At 36.4% G+C, this 19,296-nt stretch overlaps 1 protein-coding gene across 3 annotated transcripts; it reads left to right on the top strand.

The window, feature by feature from the left end:
• Nucleotides 1-1,943: 1,943 nt before the first annotated feature.
• LOC104903336 (peroxisome biogenesis protein 22) lies at nucleotides 1,944-18,416 on the top strand. 3 transcript variants are annotated; one of them, XM_010691362.4, is made up of 10 exons: nucleotides 1,945-2,220; nucleotides 2,771-2,926; nucleotides 8,232-8,459; nucleotides 8,534-8,581; nucleotides 9,978-10,034; nucleotides 10,129-10,230; nucleotides 11,242-11,307; nucleotides 17,632-17,733; nucleotides 17,814-17,932; nucleotides 18,053-18,416. In XM_010691362.4, the coding sequence occupies exons 2-9, from the start codon at nucleotides 2,822-2,824 to the stop codon at nucleotides 17,916-17,918; spliced, it is 813 nt and encodes a 270-aa protein (XP_010689664.1). In that variant the 5' UTR covers nucleotides 1,945-2,220; nucleotides 2,771-2,821; the 3' UTR covers nucleotides 17,919-17,932; nucleotides 18,053-18,416. The 3 variants fall into 3 exon arrangements, with proteins under 3 accessions (XP_057248064.1, XP_010689664.1, XP_010689665.1); XM_010691363.3 differs by having other exon boundaries at nucleotides 17,814-17,949; XM_057392081.1 differs by lacking the exon at nucleotides 8,534-8,581 and having other exon boundaries at nucleotides 1,944-2,220; nucleotides 17,814-17,949.
• The last annotated feature ends 880 nt before the right edge of the window (nucleotides 18,417-19,296 follow it).

The following is a 19,296-nucleotide window of genomic DNA, read 5'->3' as shown; positions in this document are numbered from 1 at the left end:
TAATATAATATAATATATAATAATATATAATATAATATAATATATATAATATAATATAATATAATATAATATAATATAATATAATATAATATAATATAATATAATATAATATAATATAATATATATAATATAATATAATATAATATAATATAATATAATATAATATAATATAATATAATATATATAATATAATATAATATATAAATATAATATAAATAATATAATATAATATAATATAATATAATATAATATAAATAATATAATATAATATAATATAATATAATATAATATAATATAATATAATAATATAATATAATATAATATAATATAATATAATTAATATAATATAATATAATATAATATAATATAATATAATATAATATAATATAATATAATATAATATAATATAATATAATATAATATAATATAATATAATATAATATAATATAATATGATATAATATAATATAATATAATGTAATGTAATGTAATGTAATGTAATATAATATAATATAATATAATGTACCAGCCGTAGAAAGTCAAAAATGATGCTCTTTGGAATAGCCAAGTCCTTATGGTAGAGTATGGCATTAAACAGATAAAAGTTTTTTTTTTAGGAAAGATTGATTCTAATAATCCAGCCTTTGGGCCGTTCGCTCAAAATAATCCAACCTTTTGATTATTATTTAATAATCCAACCTTTTATCCCAATCCGCTCATAATGCACCGTGAGACCGGTAACCTGTTGGAATGGTAATTTTTTTCATTTTCCCCTTTAATCTCCCTCCCTCCCTCCACTGCCTCACCAGTCATGAAGAATCGCCCGACCCCCACCCCCTGCTCACAATCCCCAACCTACCCCCACCCTTGCTCACGATACCTGCCCCACTCCCACCCCTTTGCGAACAAGCCTTGCTCGTTGAGAAGACGAGAAGATGGCGTTGTGTTGGACAGGTTGTGATGGCGGTGAAGCTGGTTGGTATATGCGCCGACGAGTGGTTGCAGACGCGGTGAGATGACAGAGGAGGGGGTGACACATGGGGTTGGTTGAGAGGCATGAGATGTCGCTGGAATGCAGGGGATGGGAGGGGTGGTGGGTCGTCGATGCGGTGAGGATAGTGGAGGCCGAAGACGTAGTGGTGGTTGTGCGCCGATAATGCTGTTGTTGTACTGGGCGGCGTAGTGATCGGAGGTGGGCTGAACAGTAAAGCCGACAGACAGCTCGTGGTTTGAGGGGAGAGTGGGAAGGGGGTGAGGATGAGAGGGTTGGTGGCAGTGGGTGGGGAAGGGGAGGGAAGAGGTGGCTGGGTGGGCAAGGGGAGGGAGGGAAGGAAGGGGGTGAGGATGGGGGTTTGGTGGCAGTGGGTAGGCAAGGGGAGGGAGGGGGTGGTAGTGGGTAGGGAAGGGGAGGGAGGGAAGGGGGTGGGGATGGGGGGTTGGTGGTAGTAGGTGGAGAAGGGGAAGGAGGTGGTAGTAAAAAAATATTTAATTAATTCACAATGAATTAGAGGAAGACACGTATGCAATTAACCCATTCTCCTGGTCATCAACCTGTTTCAACAGGTCACGGTGCACTATGAGCGGATTGGGATAAAAGGTTGGATTATTAAATAATAATCAAAAGGTTGGATTATTTTGAGTGAACGGCCCAAATGTTGGATTATTAGAATCAATTTTTCCTTTTTTTATTATAGGTCGAATTAATTGTATAATAAGAAAATCAAATGTGCAGATAAAAATTGGTTTGATTCTTTGTCAATTGTATAGAAAACTTGTTTGATACCCTCCAGCATACCAAACAATGAAAAATGTGAGGAATACGAAAACTAATTTTCACGGAAAATATTTTATACCCTACCAAACAAAATATGAATCCAACGAATTATAACTGAACTGGATATATAAAATGAAGAGAAGAATGATAATATTGATAGTCCTAACAGATTTTCTATGTACAATAAGCTTATAAACTCGCGAATTTATGTTACATTTTCGGGTGTTTCGCATACGAAAAATCTTAAACTTACATCGGTATAACCTGTAGGCGAGTAACACTCCAAAAGACGCTCACGGTGACGGTGACGGTGACGGTGCCGGTGCCGGAGCCCAACTCATACGCAAATTGAATTCCTTTAGGACCACTAGAACCTCTCATAAGTCATACGCAAAGTCGTCACTCATACGCTGATTCCAAAGCTCGAATTGCAGAAGCTCGTTCCAGGTTTGTTTTGTTCCTTAGATGAATCTACTCGTTTTGTTGCGGATTTTGGTGTGGAATTGCGATTTTTAAAGTCTACTTCATATGACTATTCATGCGATTGGTTTTATGCGGTTGTTATTGTTTGTTTCATGAATCAACTTATTCTTTCTTTATCTCATATATGTTATTTCATGTTTTTAGGGATGGATAATTTACATGTTATAAATTTATAATTCCAATGAATTTCTGGTATAACTTCTTAATTCATGTTTGTATGTTTAATGGGACTAAATGATAAGAAAATTTATGTTACAATTTGTAGATGCGCATATTTGTGTTCACTTGTTCTTGTTTAATTTCGTCAGATCAATTTTTCAAGTGTTGTGGCTGGAAATCAGGAATGAATGACCTGTCATCCTCGGCCCCCCCTCCTGCCCTGGCTCAGGGACGGGCCTGGATTTGATAGTTTTCTCATCAAATTGCGTGATTTTTAAGTGCCTTTCAATCTTTGAACTTGCTTGCAATTTTCGGAGCTTTAATTTTGTGCTCATGAAATGCTTGCTTGAGTTAGGTGGAAGTTGATAGACTGTGTAGCTATTAGATTGGAATTGCAATTTCGGTTATGGCTGAATATTCCAAGGATGAGTTGCTTCAGCTTTTCAAGCGCATCAGTGCTTATGTTAGTGTAAAGATGTCAAACTTATTCACCATCGCCTCCCTGAAACTAGTATGTATATTTTGAAACTCTCTTTCATTGTTATGGGGATATAATTTCTTTGGTGTCTATTTTCTAAATCTTTAAGCATTTTTTTGTTCTTTGATTCAGTTGTTCATATGCTATATAAAGTTATTCCTTTTTTTTTTTGCCTTTTTCCTTTAGGTTTAGGTTCTTCATTGTTGTTTTATGTTTGTATCTATTGCTCTTCCGTGTGTTTAATATGTCTTACATTGTTTTAACTTCCTTGTTAGTCGAATTGGTGTTCCTATTATACATGCAATTTTTGTTGAATTTTCAAGAATGAGACCTATGACTAGAAAGCACCTATCATCTAATGATAAAAAAAAATATTCGAGGGCATGAATAGAAAACCATACATATCACCCATAAGCATGCTTGTTTACTTCTTGTAAAGTACTATTGAGTGTTGCCATGGGCAACAACCATCGTAAAACTTGGTCGGATTATCATCATGAGCCATTATGATGTTTCGATGGGGGCCTACCCTATACCTAATTTTAGTAATATGTATGCAAAGGTTTCTAGGTCGTGGCTACGACTCGGCACACCATCATTGGGATGTTGTGACAATTGTGCAAGCGCTTGTAGGCCCAAGTCATAGGCAAGAGAAAAGAGGTAAGAACCTTGGGACTAATTTGCTTATAGGATCTTGTAACGAATCTCTTGCAAGAATGTTATTGAAGTTGGTAGAAATAAGAGTAGGAATAAATTTTGTATCATTATAGATGATAGGCTAATAATTGATGTAGTTGAGGCATATAGGAAGAGCAATTAGATTATGACAATGAATATCTTATGTGATAGAGAGATTATGCACATCATGAGTGCTTATGTGCCCCTTGTTTATAGAAGCTCTAGAATGTTAGTTCTAATAAGGTAGTTCAAGGAGAATTATATGGACATATGGGGGTAAAGTGCAATGATTTTTGGAAGTGTTAATGAGGGTTTGGATATTGGGAAGAGTAGTATAGGGATGTTCCATTCTAGACTTTGCATAGTCATATGAGATCGTAACTAACACATGGCTTAAAAATGGAATCTTCGCGTTGGTGAGTATTAGGAGTGGAGCGAGAGCAACAATACTAGACTTCCTTTAAGGCGATAGAGTTAGCTTAGTTGCCTTTATAGTAAGGTCATCCGAAGAGAGAGTGTAAATTCTAACGTATGCCTATCAATCTAGAATCAATCTCAAACAATAATGGAACAACGAAATTGAAGAAAGTAATAAATGACACAAAGGAATTTTAACGTGAAAATTCGAGAACCGAGAGAAAAACCACGAATATGCACTAGGAATCAAAGATGAATACAAGCTATCAAGGATTTCTCCTAAAGCTCTCTCTTCTAATCTTAGAGTAATGATGATGAATAAACTCTAAACCTATTTATATGCTGATGAGAGAAATAGGAAACCTAATTGGAGTAGTAGAATTCCTAAGCATCACAAAACAGCGTACAAAAACCATAACACCAAGCCAAGCCCACGAAATTTGGCCTAGCTGTTGCACGTGGACGCGGGGCGCGAAATCTTGCCAGCGCAGGCCGTAAACCTGCGGGCAGGCAGAATATTTTGAGCTCTTGTCTCGCCTTAACCTGCCGGCATGGATTTTGACGAGCATCAAGCCTGCGGGCTACTAGTGCATCGTTCCTTGCTATCACTCGCACAACACACACACACACACACACACACACACACTCCTTCATCTTCCGATTACCGGTCTCCATATCCCAATACCCAACAGAGAGTAAATACACTAAGAGTTCTAAAACTAGATGTTTGTATTAAGGCAAATTCTAATAGAAACAAAAGCCTAAATGAGCAGTAATTTGGGAGTGTAAAAGAAGGTAATGTTAAGGTGTTCACCAATAGAGTGGCTAAAGGAGCCAATTGGACCTTCCGACACATCTTGGGTGAAGTTGCATAACTAATGCACTAGAGTAGCCAAAGAGATCCTTGGAGAATAAGAGGGAAAAGTGCCGGTGCTTAACGATGCAACATGGTAATATGAGGACAAGAAGTAGCTTAAATCTATCCTAAGTAATCTAAGATGCTCTTGTGCTTGCTTTGCTATTGACAACTATGAGGGGTTGGCCTTTTTATGACAGGGAGTTAAAAGAGGTTATATTGATGAATGAGCTTATTTGGGGGAATTTCTAAGGTAGGTTAGGTTGATGATCTTGTGGTAGGTTGGGTTCTTGTGGAGCTTTATTTAAGATCAACAGAAATAAATGGCACACTCTGGGTTTGCTATCTCACTAAATATTTGTATGCACTCCGGAGTCAATGTTGCTTCTTGTTTTTACTTATTGTTACGTTGGAGAAAGTTGCTTGTAGTGTAGTAAAAGTATTGTGCTCACCAATTATTGTTGTGCCGTGTAGAATTTGGAATGGCCAAGAAGAGAAAAATGATAAGACACTATAAATTGACATGGCTTATTAGAACTAAGGATTAAGAATTAAAAAGCTGAATATGACTGATAAATTAAACGGATGATAAATTTGGATCAACGCATGTTTTTGGGAGGCTCATCCCAAATACAAATTGATAACTCTCGTAATAATCAACTTGACTTTCCTTCTCTTTAATCTTTTCTATTTATAACATTTCCATTCTAATTAACTCCATAACTGGTCACGTTCTTTTAGGGCGTAGTTTCTTGCATTAAATAACCAAGCGTGACAGGTTGGCCTTCATATCTGCTCGTATTTCAATTGCACATGATACTAGCTGCATGCCTCTGAGTCCAGATGTCAGCTATGTTACCAAACTGCTATAATAATACTTCTTGGATCAGCCTTTTGAAAGCCAACAATAGAGTAATAGACTGATTTCTACTTCTCTCGTACTTCTCAAGAACTACATTTAGCTGGTATGAGAAGAGATGCCCATCGTTCTTTTACCTCATCCACAATGTCCTTATTGTGAGAAATTCCAAGATTTCCTTTATTACGTTCTTCTTGCCTTGTCAAGACATTGTACCATTCAGTTTAGCTACCCACATCCTCTGTTGCTTAGAAGGTTTTGGATTTTTCTTAAAGCGCCACTCTTTGATGTCAGTTTGATCATTGATCAACTGTTTAATGCACCACAAGACCTTAGGTTTTCAAAAGCGTTCCCAGGGCGCGCTTAGGGGAGGGGCTGATGGAGGTGCTAAGCAAAACTCTTTTAAGAGGTTGGCTGCAGCGACCTATGATAGGCGACAACTGACAAGAAGTGCTCGCTTCCGGTGTTCTTAGAAGAAACGCGAGGCGCAATGCCGAGGTCGCTTTTAGTGAAGATGCCTGAGGGAGAGAGGATCTGAGTTAAAAAATACCAAAAATAAAAAGGTTTCTTGAAATTAAATATGAGCTAGGTTATGGAACTCAAGTTGAGCGAGACCCCTCATTAAATCACTTTGAATTGAATCCTGATTTCGAACAGAACCTAATTTGCATGTGTGGGGCATTAACGGCCAGTCATGGTAGAGAATGGTGGCGAGACATCTTCAGTTGCTTCTGTAGCTGTAGGTAGATATTGGGTGCTCCATCAACCTTTGGTGGTGTCTTCATTGAGCTCCTTTCAAATGAGATATATACTTCCTTCGTTCCATAATAAGTGAAACATAAAAATTGGGCAATATATTTAATAAACATCACCTTCAAAAGCCAAAAAGTCATAAATACCCATTACATTATCAAAAGGAGGAGAGAGAAAAGCAAACCATACAAGTTTGTGATGGATACTCTTGTTATTTTGTCACTTTCTTTTTTCCATTTAAAGTATAGTTCACTTATTTTGGAACGTTCTAAAATAGCAAGTGTTTCACTTATTATGCAACGGAGGAAGTATCTAATTGGATGTGAGAAAGTGCCCTATGAAATAAGCTCTTGAGATATCTTCCATCTTTTCCTCACATGTCGAAGTTCCAGCGAACTCATTGCTAGTTGCTGCCTGTCTTCTGGTGCTCCTCAGGTCACTGTAAATCGTTGAGCTCTGACATCTTTTGCAGTGAATTGACATAGCCTGGACAGAGTAGAACCAATGATTAGGAAGAACTAAATTAATTTGGATTGATAAATCTGGAAACTAATGATAAAGTTGGACAGACGCAAGCTTTTGAGAGGCTTGGTCTCTCCTAAATGCAAAAGGAAACTCTTACAATAATCAGCATGCATTTTACTGTTTCCATTCTCTATTTGAAGCATTTATACTCTACTTAGCTCCCCAACATATTCTCCAAGCTTTTAATAACTTACCTATGAAGCAACTACCTAAAGTGCCCCTCCCCTTACATTAGTTCATTGCAAATTTGCAATGACCTTTTGAATCTTATGGTGCTTATGTTGTGCATATCTTAATAAGTGATGTACTTCCCCTTTCCTCTTTCGATTGCAACATGAGGGAGGCACAGTTTCCTAAGGAGCTGATGTGATATGGAGAGATATATCACATGCAAAGGAAAGATAATGCTGTGAAGGCATTGACTATGCTTTTGGATATGTATGTATGTGTTAGTGGGCGCGGGCGGACGCACGTGCATGTGTATATTTGTGTGTGTGTGCGCACATGTGTATATTCATCATATAAAATAAACATCATGGAGGGTCTGTTGACGACTTGATGCTGTATTATGTTTTTGAACATTACAAGACTAATGGTATAGTGCTGCAAGCACGTTGCATATCATGTGACTAAATCAAGGTATAGCAGTTTGATGTATGGTGTTAGCATTTGAATATTATCCTCTCCTTATTTGTTGTCCTTTCCATTTGGAATGTGGCACACAAATTAAAGAAAATAGGGGAAAGAAGGAGATTTTTATGCATAGGGACATAAATATTGTGGTGGAAATTCCATCTATATAATGTGGTGGGTAGTAGAATGGTAGTGATGAATGGGGGATGTCATAATTTAGTTGAGCCAATCCTTACTGAAAGTAGGGGTAGACATGGAAAATAAAATCTGCCAAATAGAGTAACATTGGAAGTAGGAAACAAACAAAAATATAAATCCCAACAATGGGAGTGGGAAGAAAGAGATTACACAAATACTTCTTTGTCACCCTCTCTCTTCCTCCCTGCCTCCTACTCCCTTCGCCCCCTCACAAAACAAAAAAGATGAAGAGAAAGAATGGACACAAATGCCTTTGATTCTAACTAATTTATAAAAGAATCTTGGAATTCCCTTATTGTTGTGCCTGAGAAAATATAAGCATTTGCTACTAAAAATGGACTAGAACCTCGAATCGTCATTTATCCATTTATTCATTTACTCTGGAGTTACGATATTTTTGTTTGTTTGGACAAACCTAGGATGCATTTTCTGTTGGTGCTCTTGCTGGACTTGCTATTGCTGTAGTTTTTACCTGGAAAATATTTCCGAGTTCCCCACAAAGAAGGCAACCGAAGAGGCAACCTTCAAGAGCTAGTAGCTCTGGTGTTAATATGCAGACAGCAACAGTAGAATCTTCTGGGGCTTCTGCATCATCAGATGATTCGAGGGCACAACATGTGGTCGATGATTTCTTTCAGCCTGTGAAGGTATGTCCAGACAGATTCTCGTTGCTCATCCATGAAATTGAAAGTTTACTAAAAGTCTTGCTCTTGCATTTCAGCCAACATTGGCACAAGTTGTGAGGCAGAAATTGTGTGAAGGGAGAAAGGTAGATGTTCTCTCCTCATATATTTCAGGCCAGATAGAGCTATGTACTCTTTTTTGTGCAATTTAAATGTGAATTTTATTCTTTATTTCTACTGAGTACATATCTTGTGGATTCGAGCGAAGAATAATGCTTATCGAATGACTTTGTTGGACTGAGAAATTCTTGATCTAAATGACTTTGTTGGACTGAGAAATTCTTGGCGTACTGTTATTCGTCGGTTTACACTTCAGCCGCTTTGGCGATTATGTTATTCTTAATAATGAATCTTGTTTCGCTTAATTTTTCCTTTCCCTAATCAAAGGTCAAATTAAGTTTGTTTTGATCGGCATTTGGTTGTGAAATTAATGGAAATAATCAATGTATGAATATTTGATGAACTAAAACTTCAGAATTTATTTTTGTTTCTTCTAAAAAATCATATAGAAAAACACAATCGTACCCGACTACCCGTACAGACTTATGGAGCAGTGGAGAGAGATTAGTGAATGGCCTTAGGCCATATATTAGACTTAAGGCTTGATCTCTCCCTCTCCTCTCTACCTAAGCCTTGCTCTCTCTTTTCCTTGCCCCTCGTATGGGGACAACATTGTGGAGATTTATGCATGGCAAGGTCTTTATTTTTTTAAATTATAATGCCAAGCTAGTTTTACTCATTTAGTGTTTTCTGTATCTGTTGAGTTACTTGGGTATCATCACAACATGATAACTTCTGTGAATGTTTATATCATTGCTTTTACCTGTTTGATATCTTTTAAACTGCTGTTTGTCATTCAAAAATAAAAACGGGGTATCTGTATTTGTATTACTAACATATTTAAGAAAATTTAAACTCTTGTGTAAGTATTATAACTGTGAAAACTCTTATTGCCTCACAAAATACCAAGATAATATTTTAACAATATGTCTTTCATGTTTAATAATAGAACATTCCAGAACTCTTGAATCGTGATAATGAAATATATTTTTAAGTTTGTTAGGTAGTTATGAAACATAGTCAACACCGGTGAGATTGCACTTTGAGATGTTGCATTCATTGTGATTGTGAAAAACAACTACAATTGTTTCCCAGTGTAAGATTGCCTGATTTTTTTTATTGGGGTTTTAAATTTATATATGTAATGTAGTAAAGCTGTCATCATTAGCTGGAGACTTTAGAAGTTGATAATATTTTACCTCCTTACTTGGTTATGCTGAAATAGTAGTTTGCTAGTTTCTTGGTTAATATTATAGTTATGACTTTGTTCTCGATAGCAAACAACTTATTGAGTTTAGATTACAGAAGTTTCAAAATGAGTGGGACCCCGTTGATGCACTGTTTGTTCTCATATGCATGCTAAGTTAAGCAAAACCTTTTATTAATTGAATAATCACCGCCATGGCCTTAATCTGTGAATAGGTAACCTGCTGCTTGCTTGGTGTTGTACTTGAAGAAACTAGTCCGGAAGAGCTTCAGGTATCATTATTAATTTTTTCAAAATCTCTAGGTCTTTGTATGAACAAAGGAATGTTACTTTAGTGCGTTCTAACTTTCACCTTGTTTAATGCAGAAGAAAGCAACAGTTAGATCCTCCGTATTGGAAGTGTTGTTGGAGATTACAAAATTTTGTGACCTATATCTCATGGAGAGAGTTCTTGATGATGAAAGCGAAGTATATATTAAACTTTCTGTAGCATACCAATGTGTCATGACGCTTAAGTTTTGTTTTCCCTGGACTTTCTATTCTTCTATCATGCTGTGTGCTTCTGTATGTGTTAGGAATTTTTTTTTTTTAAAGCTAAATTCATTAAATATCTTTTCCTAACAGGATCTATCAACTCTAGACTTGTTTTAGCCTCATCTTTTTTTTTTTTAATTGCATACTGCTGCCTCTTCTAATATGGAACAACATATTTCTAATCTCTAGAGTTTCTTATCCTTAAAGCTAAATTCATATGATTCTTGTCCTTTTACTTATGAGAATATTAAGAAATTTCACTGTAAAATATCGTAATATCTTTATGTGCCCTGGAATTAGTGTGTAGGTTTCTGCACTACCCCCCCCCCCCCCCCTCCCTCCCCTCCCCCTCCGGATGAAAAAAACACACCAAAAAAAAAATCTACAAACTACATTGTGGGATGTATGTTGATGAGCTACCTCATGTCATATCAATTTCATTCGCTTTCTTTACATTTCTTTCTCTCCTGTCTGTATGTTTGCGTGTGTGTGTGTGATTTTAGGTATAAGCTGATTGAATTCCATCATTCCATTGGCAGCTCTCCCTGCTATTTTTTCAGTTTCAATTTGAGTCCCTATTTCATAGTGAACATCATTAAATCTCTACAGTCTTCCATTTATATTTGCTATATTAATTCCCAATGTTGTATAACTGCTTATTGTCCTTTTTCATATCATTTTGTGCACATATGCTTTCACTACCCTGTAAAAAGATCTTATTTCTCTTTCTTCAACTCCTCGCAAACACGAGCCTGGATTTTAGTTTGGATGTCTATATACCTGATGTAGAAAATTGCTCCTATTATTATTTGTGATGCTTGTTGACGGATGTGGATGCTTTTTTTTAGCTTATAGGGGATGACATGTTTCATAATCACTGCTTCTGTTATTCAAGATGTTGATGTTCTGAACCTTAGTTGCTCATCAATTATTTTGATTGTACAGAAAAAAGTTCTTTCGGCTTTGGAGGAAGCAGGAATTTTCACATTCGGAGGTTTAGTCAAAGACAAGGTAGAGATTCTAATTTTAAAAAGTTCAAATAGTTGTATCTCATCAAAGGATTTTATTATTACATTATGTGCAAGTCTTCATGCAAGCTGTGAAGGATGAGGGATGAAAATCCATAACAAGTAGTGGGCATCCTTGTTGGTTAGCGGTATAGTTTTCACACAAGCTTTCTATAAGGAACAGTAAAGTTGGTCACTCATTTAGTGGCTTTAACTTAATGAATTACTTCCTCCCTTCTCGATCTATTGCAACATAGGGGCTTGGCACACTTTTAAAGGAAATTGGAAAAAAGGGATGATTTTCTAAACGCATTCAACAACGCAATACAATAAGTTCACCAAGGCCGTGCCTCATACCGCTTTTTCTAAGGCATAAGGCCCACAATCTGGGTCACCTTTGGTTAAAGAAGCGTGAGAAAGAGGAGATTTGAGTTTAAAACATGAAAAAAAAACCAAATTAATTCTTACCCAGTCTTTAAGATGTAGATTCGAGCAAAGGCCCTCAATTAATTGCGCGAAATTACTTCAAATTACCCCTAAATTGGAAGCCCTAATTTTAGAAAAACCATAGTACGCGATTTACGAAGCATTCGGGAAATTTTTGATAATTGGGTATATAGAGTTGGCTAGCAATCAATATCTAGTGGTTTTCTGGACCAGATGTGCTGGCGTTTTGTGATGAGTTAAGCTTTCTAGGTCAGTTGTTCACTCGTTCTCTCCGCTTTCTTCGATATGCTCTTCTTCTTTCGTCCTCTCTCTTTGATCCTCTCTTCGCCTTCTCTTTCTTCGACCTATACCCCACTCTCTAAGAGTGAGTTTAGTCACGTGTTCTTTGTTCTTTTTTGAAATTTTTTTAACCTTCTCTTCCTTATGTCTTCTTCTGTTTTGCTTCTGTTGCTCTTAGCCTCTACTCAGATTGTTTTTCTTTGAATAACAACTTGCAGTTTTTTTTGGATACTAGCTTGCAACAAGTAGCTGTATTTCATTAGTAGACTAGATATCCCAGTTAGGAAATTTATTTTAAGTAATTGTAATCAGTAGATAGTAGCTCATATATTTAATCATAGCGGCTTGTATATTTTTTAATTATTATGTTGTTTCATTATTATGGTTGGAGTACATCATGGTGCATGATGTTTGCCGATGATATTGTACTGATTGATGAGTCGAAAGAAGGCGTTGAAGATAAGTTGGAACTTTGGAGACAAACTTTGGAATCTAGAGGGTTTAGGTTCAGCACAAGTAAAATAGAATACTTTGTAAGTATAGTAATGTTGGAAACAGGGAGACTGGGGTAATCGCCTTGATGAGGAGAGTGTCCAAGGTTTTGACTTTTTTTTGCTATCTAGGAGCCATCATTTAAAATGATATGGGAATTGGACGAAGACATCGCTCATAGAATTAAAGCAGGTTGTTTAAAGTGGAAGAGTGCCATAGGGTCTCTATGTGATTGGGCGTGCTTGTAGATTATATGGGAAATTCTACCGCACGATTTAGAGTTGCGTTGTATATGGTACATGGTACCGCTAAACAAAATCATATTCATTAGATGAATGTGGCGGAGATGCTTATGTTATGTTGGATGTATGGACATACAAGAAAGGCTCGATTAAGGAATGAGATGATCGGGAAGAAAGTAGGAGTTCTTTCTATTGAGAACAAGATGAGAGCTTTGGACATGTGAGACGGAGAGCAAGTGAGGCTCTAGTTAGAAGGCTCGAAGATTGGCAAAGTGGTGGTAGGGTAAGGGGTAGGCGTAGACCTAAGAATTATTGAAAGCGGGTGATTGAGATTGATATTTGTTTACTTGGGATTGAGGAAAAAAGCATTGGATAGGGCGAAGTGGAGGGAGTAAAATGATGACGATGACATGCTTGATTTTTACCTTTCTAATTTCTTTTACGTTTTGTTTTCATTATTTTTCACATACCTTTTCCCTCAAAGTATTTTATTTATTTCCTTCTATGTGGTGTATGGATAAGATGAATTAATTTCAAATGAGACATTTAAATACTCACTCAATTCCAAATCATCTGTTTGGGAAAAACAAGAATTCTAAATGCATCACTCCAATATCTATATCTTGTCGGTAGGAAAAAAAAAAGAAGGGAAAAATTAAATCCAAAACTAACACAAAAAAAAAATATGAAAAATGGAGTTTTCGATCTTCTGACTTATTTCGCCGAGGTAATGAAGAAGTAAATGACGACTTAATTATCACCCAAAAAAACAAATAAGTGAAATAACTACCAATCACCTTCTTCTTTTTCTATCTTCAGCATTATACCTCTCATCTGCCGTTTCTATTCCCTCTCCTGATTGTCACATATTTCTCTCTTCAAACAAAAAAAAATGTCCAGTGAATCTTTCGTTACTATGTTGCTACTCTTCCAAGCTCACACTAACGGTGGGTCCTTCTCTTCCAAGCTCAAGTTCATGGCAGGAGTTGCTCTTCTTTGTCACCTTTTTTTGTAGTTCGTTATGAAGAGGATAGATGACTTGAGGAGAGAGAAGTTGAAGGTTTTGTGGAAATCGTGATAGTTGGAGATGGAGAAATTAAGGAAGTAGTAAAAATGTGGTAGCTTGAATTTGAAATGACATGTTTATAGTAGTAATGTCAAAATCCTCATTTCGGTTTGTTTTTAGCATGTGTATGTGTTGTAGGCTTGGAGTATCGCTCGAAGCTTACAAGATTAACTTCGAACAATGGCAAACAATAGAAGAAGCAATGAACTTCGACCAAAGTTTACAAAAGATAATAGCGTGCTTTAACTCTCTAAGGATACGAATGCACCACCTTAGCTAATTAAAGTTCCTAAGATAATAGCTAGGACCAATTAAGCAAAGGCAAATTAATCTTAAGTTTCCAAATCCAAGAAACAAGAGTGATTCAAGGTTGAGATAAAACTCGATTTTTTTTAGGCATAAACTTCGATTGATTTTCATTGATGATTAACGTGCTTAAATACAAGTTCATGTCCTAATTTTCTAATTTACATAAATTAAAATCAAAGAAATAAAATGCGCTAAGTCCACTAAACTTCGAACATGGATGAACATGTCTTCAATGAGCTTGGACGTGTATGGACAAGTAGGAGGAGAACAAGGTAAGCAGCCCTTGTTTCGTGGAACTAACTCCACGCTTCAAACCTTGCTAAGCACGTTCAACTTGCACGTCTCTTCAATAGGAAGTGGTTCCTATTTTCAAGCAAGTCTCACGGACAACTTGCTTCAACAGCTCCAGCAATGCAATGGCATTCCAACACATGCACAAATGCCCTACAAAGTAGCAACTAAGTAGCAGCTACTCCAACTAATCCAACATTCAAAACTACTACTCCTACTAGCACTAGGATTCATGCGCACCATGCACTTCTACTAGTACTAGGACTCTTGTACTTAGTTTAGAATCATTACAACACAATGACTCGTAATAGTACAACTTTAGGGGATAACAACTCAAAGCAAGCTAAGACACGCTTTAAACAAAGGAAACAAAGGAAACAACAACTTAACAAAGGGAAATAAATGAACTAGAACAGTTCAAGTATGAACTAAGTTGACCATAACCTCGAGCTCACTTTACTTGTTCATGGACATGGACTTGAACTCCACAATGGCTTCACCTACCTTGGCTATGAGGGAATGAGCCTCGTTAGTGAGCAATGGTGATGCTGCATCGCCATCAGTATGGAATTAGACTAAATCCAATTCCAAATGCTTTCTATTCCCAAACAGCCGAATTTAGCCAAAATCATCATTTGAAATGCTCTAATCCAAATTCCAAACAGATCTTTTATTTCTCTTTTCACATTTGTTTTTCTCTTTACTTCTTATATATAAAACGTTCTCTATGGCGATTCATGTTAGCAACCCTAAATCGTTTTGGGATTGGGGCTTTGTTGTATACGCTGTTCAGAGTATAACATATACTTTATTTTTTACTTTTAAGGTTTTTGGCACCAAAGTGTGCCTCGCCTACTTGATGCACGTGCCTTGCACCTCCCTTCGCCTTGCACTTTGCACCTTACTACCTTCCCGCCTTTAAAACTAAGGTGATCATGCTAGAGAAGAGAGAGAGAAATACCTTTTTAGGCGTCTTTTGATACAAAATAGAGAAATGCCTTTTAATGCGTCTTCTGATACAAAATAGAGAAATGTTGCAATTGATAGGAGACTCTAGAAAAAGCTATATGTTGCAATTGAAAAAGAACAGAGGGAGTGTTATTTACGTTAGCGGTTTTACTGTTCATGTTCATGTTCATGTTGGTTATTGGCTGTTATGGACTAATACTTCCTCTAAGGTGGATATTGCTCAATATTTTGATTTGCATAAATGGTTTACGAGTGGAGAATGCGAAATGATGATACTTATGGGTTGTGGAGCATTAATTGCTGCTTGCTAAGTTCCCAACTCATATTGAACTGTTAGTTATATGTCACTGGAGGTAAGTTTCATTAGGGTTTATCATGGTTCTAGCACGGATGGAAGCTGCTTCACCAAAATATATACATCTTTTGCAGACCACCAAAAGTACTAAGATATATCCCCTGTCCTTGTCCTTTGTGCGCATTCCCTTGTGGCACTTTGCCCATCTTTGTCTTGATCTATATCTCAATTTTTTTGATATTGTGTACTTTCTTGTAATATGATTTTGGCTGCCTCGTATGAAGCTAGTGACACTCTTGCAGCTTCTAAAAATATGTAAGCGTTGGACGCTTTTTAAGTATTAGGTTAATAGAAACAAGCAAACCTCTTTGTGAGGATACTGATGAGTAATGCCTTCATGACGATGTCTAAGCTTTTCATAAATACTTAAATGACAGGATATTTGATTGATGCAATGTGCTTTATTGTCAGTAAGATCTGTTTGAACTTTGAACACAAGAAGTTTTGAAATCTGCTTTTTCTTGTTGGGTATTTCCAAAGTCACAGGCTTTGAGCAGGTCTAGAGATGAGAGTGCATCAGACGATAGACCTTGTAAAGGTAACCCATGACAGCTAAGCTCTAGCGCATAGTTTATAGCTAGAAGCCAAGAATTAGTGTTTTATTGCACGCACCACCTTTAGTGAGAGCAACCCCAAAAGTAAGTTGATGCTCAAGAAAGGATACTTCCTATTGGAAGCTAAAGTTGATGGATGGACAAAGTTGTAAGCCAAGTGTGACCTAGATTGACAAGCTATTGCAATAGGTTACATGTGTCATGTTTTAGTTTTGTTCATGAGCAAATAAAAAATGCAATTTATAAGTGCGTGAGCCTCAAATGTGGTAAAGGCTGGGACTATGGTGATATAGTTGATATTCTTATCTTTGAGGAGGATTGATACTGCAAGTTTTGTTCAGTAGATGACATCTTGAAGGTGGCGTTACGGTAATATTTGGATGTACTGGCACTCAAGGTATGTAGACAATGAAAGCTGAGAAGATAACTGGCGGTGCTTGCAAATAGTTGAAAAAGGAACTCAGTCTACACGGGTAACAATGAAATATTGATTGAAAACTTTGAAGCATATGAGATCAATCCAAGAGTATGACGAGTAATATTTGAGAAGGAGCCACATTGAAGTAGCCTGTGTGTAAAAGTTGATTGCAGATAGTTGTGTTGATTGATGCAGAATGCAGGCTCTCTATTCTACAATTTAATTTGTGAATAAAAAATCGACTGCGTCTTAATTTTGAACGGTTGATGGTATGAAATAAGTAATGATGTCAAATCGATTAGAGAAGTTATATGGAACATAACTTTTGTAGAGAAAATTCACAAATAACAAGGGTTATTGATCTTGAATTTGATGATTAGAATATTCACATTATCATCTATCTAGGTGTAGCCATTATGAAGAAGAGAGAAACAAATAGGAACCCTTATTTTGAGGTAATGCCGTTCTTATTAATCTTATTTTAGGAACCCTTTTCCTCATTTTGTCATGCCTTCACGTGGCTCCAGTTGCTCTACTAATTTACACATGCACACCCATGTTTCTAAACAACTCGCCTAACAGTCAAATAAATGACCCCTCTCCAATAGCTCCTCTGGTTTCGTAATAAAATAATCGGTGAAGCTCTATAAGGAATAAGCCTTACTGAAAATTGTTCTCATTCTATGCTATCTTTAATTTGTGAAGTGGTAGCTCTTGAGGTGTGGTTAAAAAGGGGAAATATTGTTCAATTGCTAGAAATGCTAATGAGTGAAAGTGCTTCTGGATGTTAATGCAGCAATGGAGTAGCAATAAATGGTTTACATCAATATTTTGCACTTAGGGGGTGCTTATACGAGTTGAAGCCTACCCATCTTCTCTGGTTCCTAAATCATTGTACTATTGCAGGTTCTGTTTTGTAGTTCAGAGCATGGGCGTACATCATTTGTACGGCAACTGGAGCCGGACTGGCATATTGACTCAAATCCTGAAATAATCTCTCAGTTGGCGGTAATTCCTTCTCTTGCATGTTTTGCTTTGCCTATGTTTTACATTTTTCATGATTAATGGTGTTATCTTACTGGTTGCAGAGGTTTATCAAATATCAGCTTCATATTTTTCCAAGCAGACCTGAACGACTGGCATCTAATGTGTTCAGTTCTACATCTATGGAACATTTCTTTGGATGTGTGTAATATTTTGAAGACTAGTATGTGCAAATGCTTTGTATGCTACTCTTCTCTTTGCTGTTGGATTGTTGTCTTTTGTGGTATGCTGATATTGATATAGATTATATTGCTCATTTCTGTCTTGCAATTCTGAATTGCAGGTCAAGAATTATTTGTGGAGGGCAAGATTTTTCTTTAATTTGTTTGGTTTCAGTTATCATCTGAAATCTAACAACGGATATAAAGATCTGTTATTGGCCATAGTGTAATATTAAGATTGCTGAATTAATGTTTGTAGTCCAATGTTGAAAAGATCGGCACAGTGTGTACATTAGTGGTACCTTGTATGACTTTGATTTTTTTTACTGTGTGTATTGGTGTAAGCTGATGAATTAGCTTTTAGCTGGATTATGGCTAGATTTCGTGATCCAATGTTATGTTGACTAATGAACAATTCTTCTTTTCTAGAAGGAATTCACTGGTGACTAATAAAATGAGACTCCGATCAGGGTCTGGAACAGCTCATCAAGTGCGTGCTTGCTGCAATCTCTCTCTCTTTTTTTTTTTTTTCCTTGCATAACATTCCTCTAGTGCCAAGTAAACCAGAAAGGTTGAACCTTTCTCCGAACGCCGGCATTTATTTGCAATAATAAGCAAAAAGAACAAGGGGAGTCTATTAGTCCTCTACCTGCTATTGACGACCTCCAAGTGCTCACTTAAAAATTAATATGAACGATTTCCTGCAAGGGCCAATTGTGTATGTTTCTGCTCATTTGAATTCGATAGCTGGTTTGAGGTCATGAAAATGAATTGTCATAAATGGAATTTTGTAAGCATCGGTAACAAACTGATGTCTTGGTTTCGGTGGTGGTTTCAACAAGCAAAATGTACTTTTTGAGGATATAATCTTTTGTTTTTATTTGTAGAAATTGAAATACGCCGGTCAACCATTAATTTGCTATTGGGGTGAAAACCTTGTGGAAGCAATGTATTGATGTGAAAGGTGAAGTGTTATATAGCAAGTAGTTAATCGACGTTATTGATTTCGTTAGTTGGATCTATAGTGTAACCCAACTTGATCCAAGTAGTTTCGAGTTGAACTTAGAATTTGAATTTTCAATTTTAGGATCTTCCGATGTTATGTCACGATTAAAATATAATTGCATTATAAATGTCTATTAATTGTCGGCATTCCCTGGACCTTATATGAAGATTATATCGATTACTACCTCTATGTTTTTTTAGTTGCAACATTTGTTTTTTCACATTTATGGAGACGATTTTTTAAATGTTAATATTTCTAATTTGGTGTAAGTAAAAATTATAAAAACATGATATTCGAAATTCTCTCATTAAAACGAATCTAAAAAGACCCCACTTGGCTATGTTTTTTGATATATAATAC

This window comes from Beta vulgaris, chromosome 9, assembly GCF_026745355.1.
Source record: "Beta vulgaris subsp. vulgaris cultivar EL10 chromosome 9, EL10.2, whole genome shotgun sequence".
NCBI lineage: Eukaryota > Viridiplantae > Streptophyta > Magnoliopsida > Caryophyllales > Amaranthaceae > Beta > Beta vulgaris.
Note: the sequence above shows the minus strand (reverse complement) of the source record. Positions and strands in the feature narration are given on the sequence as shown.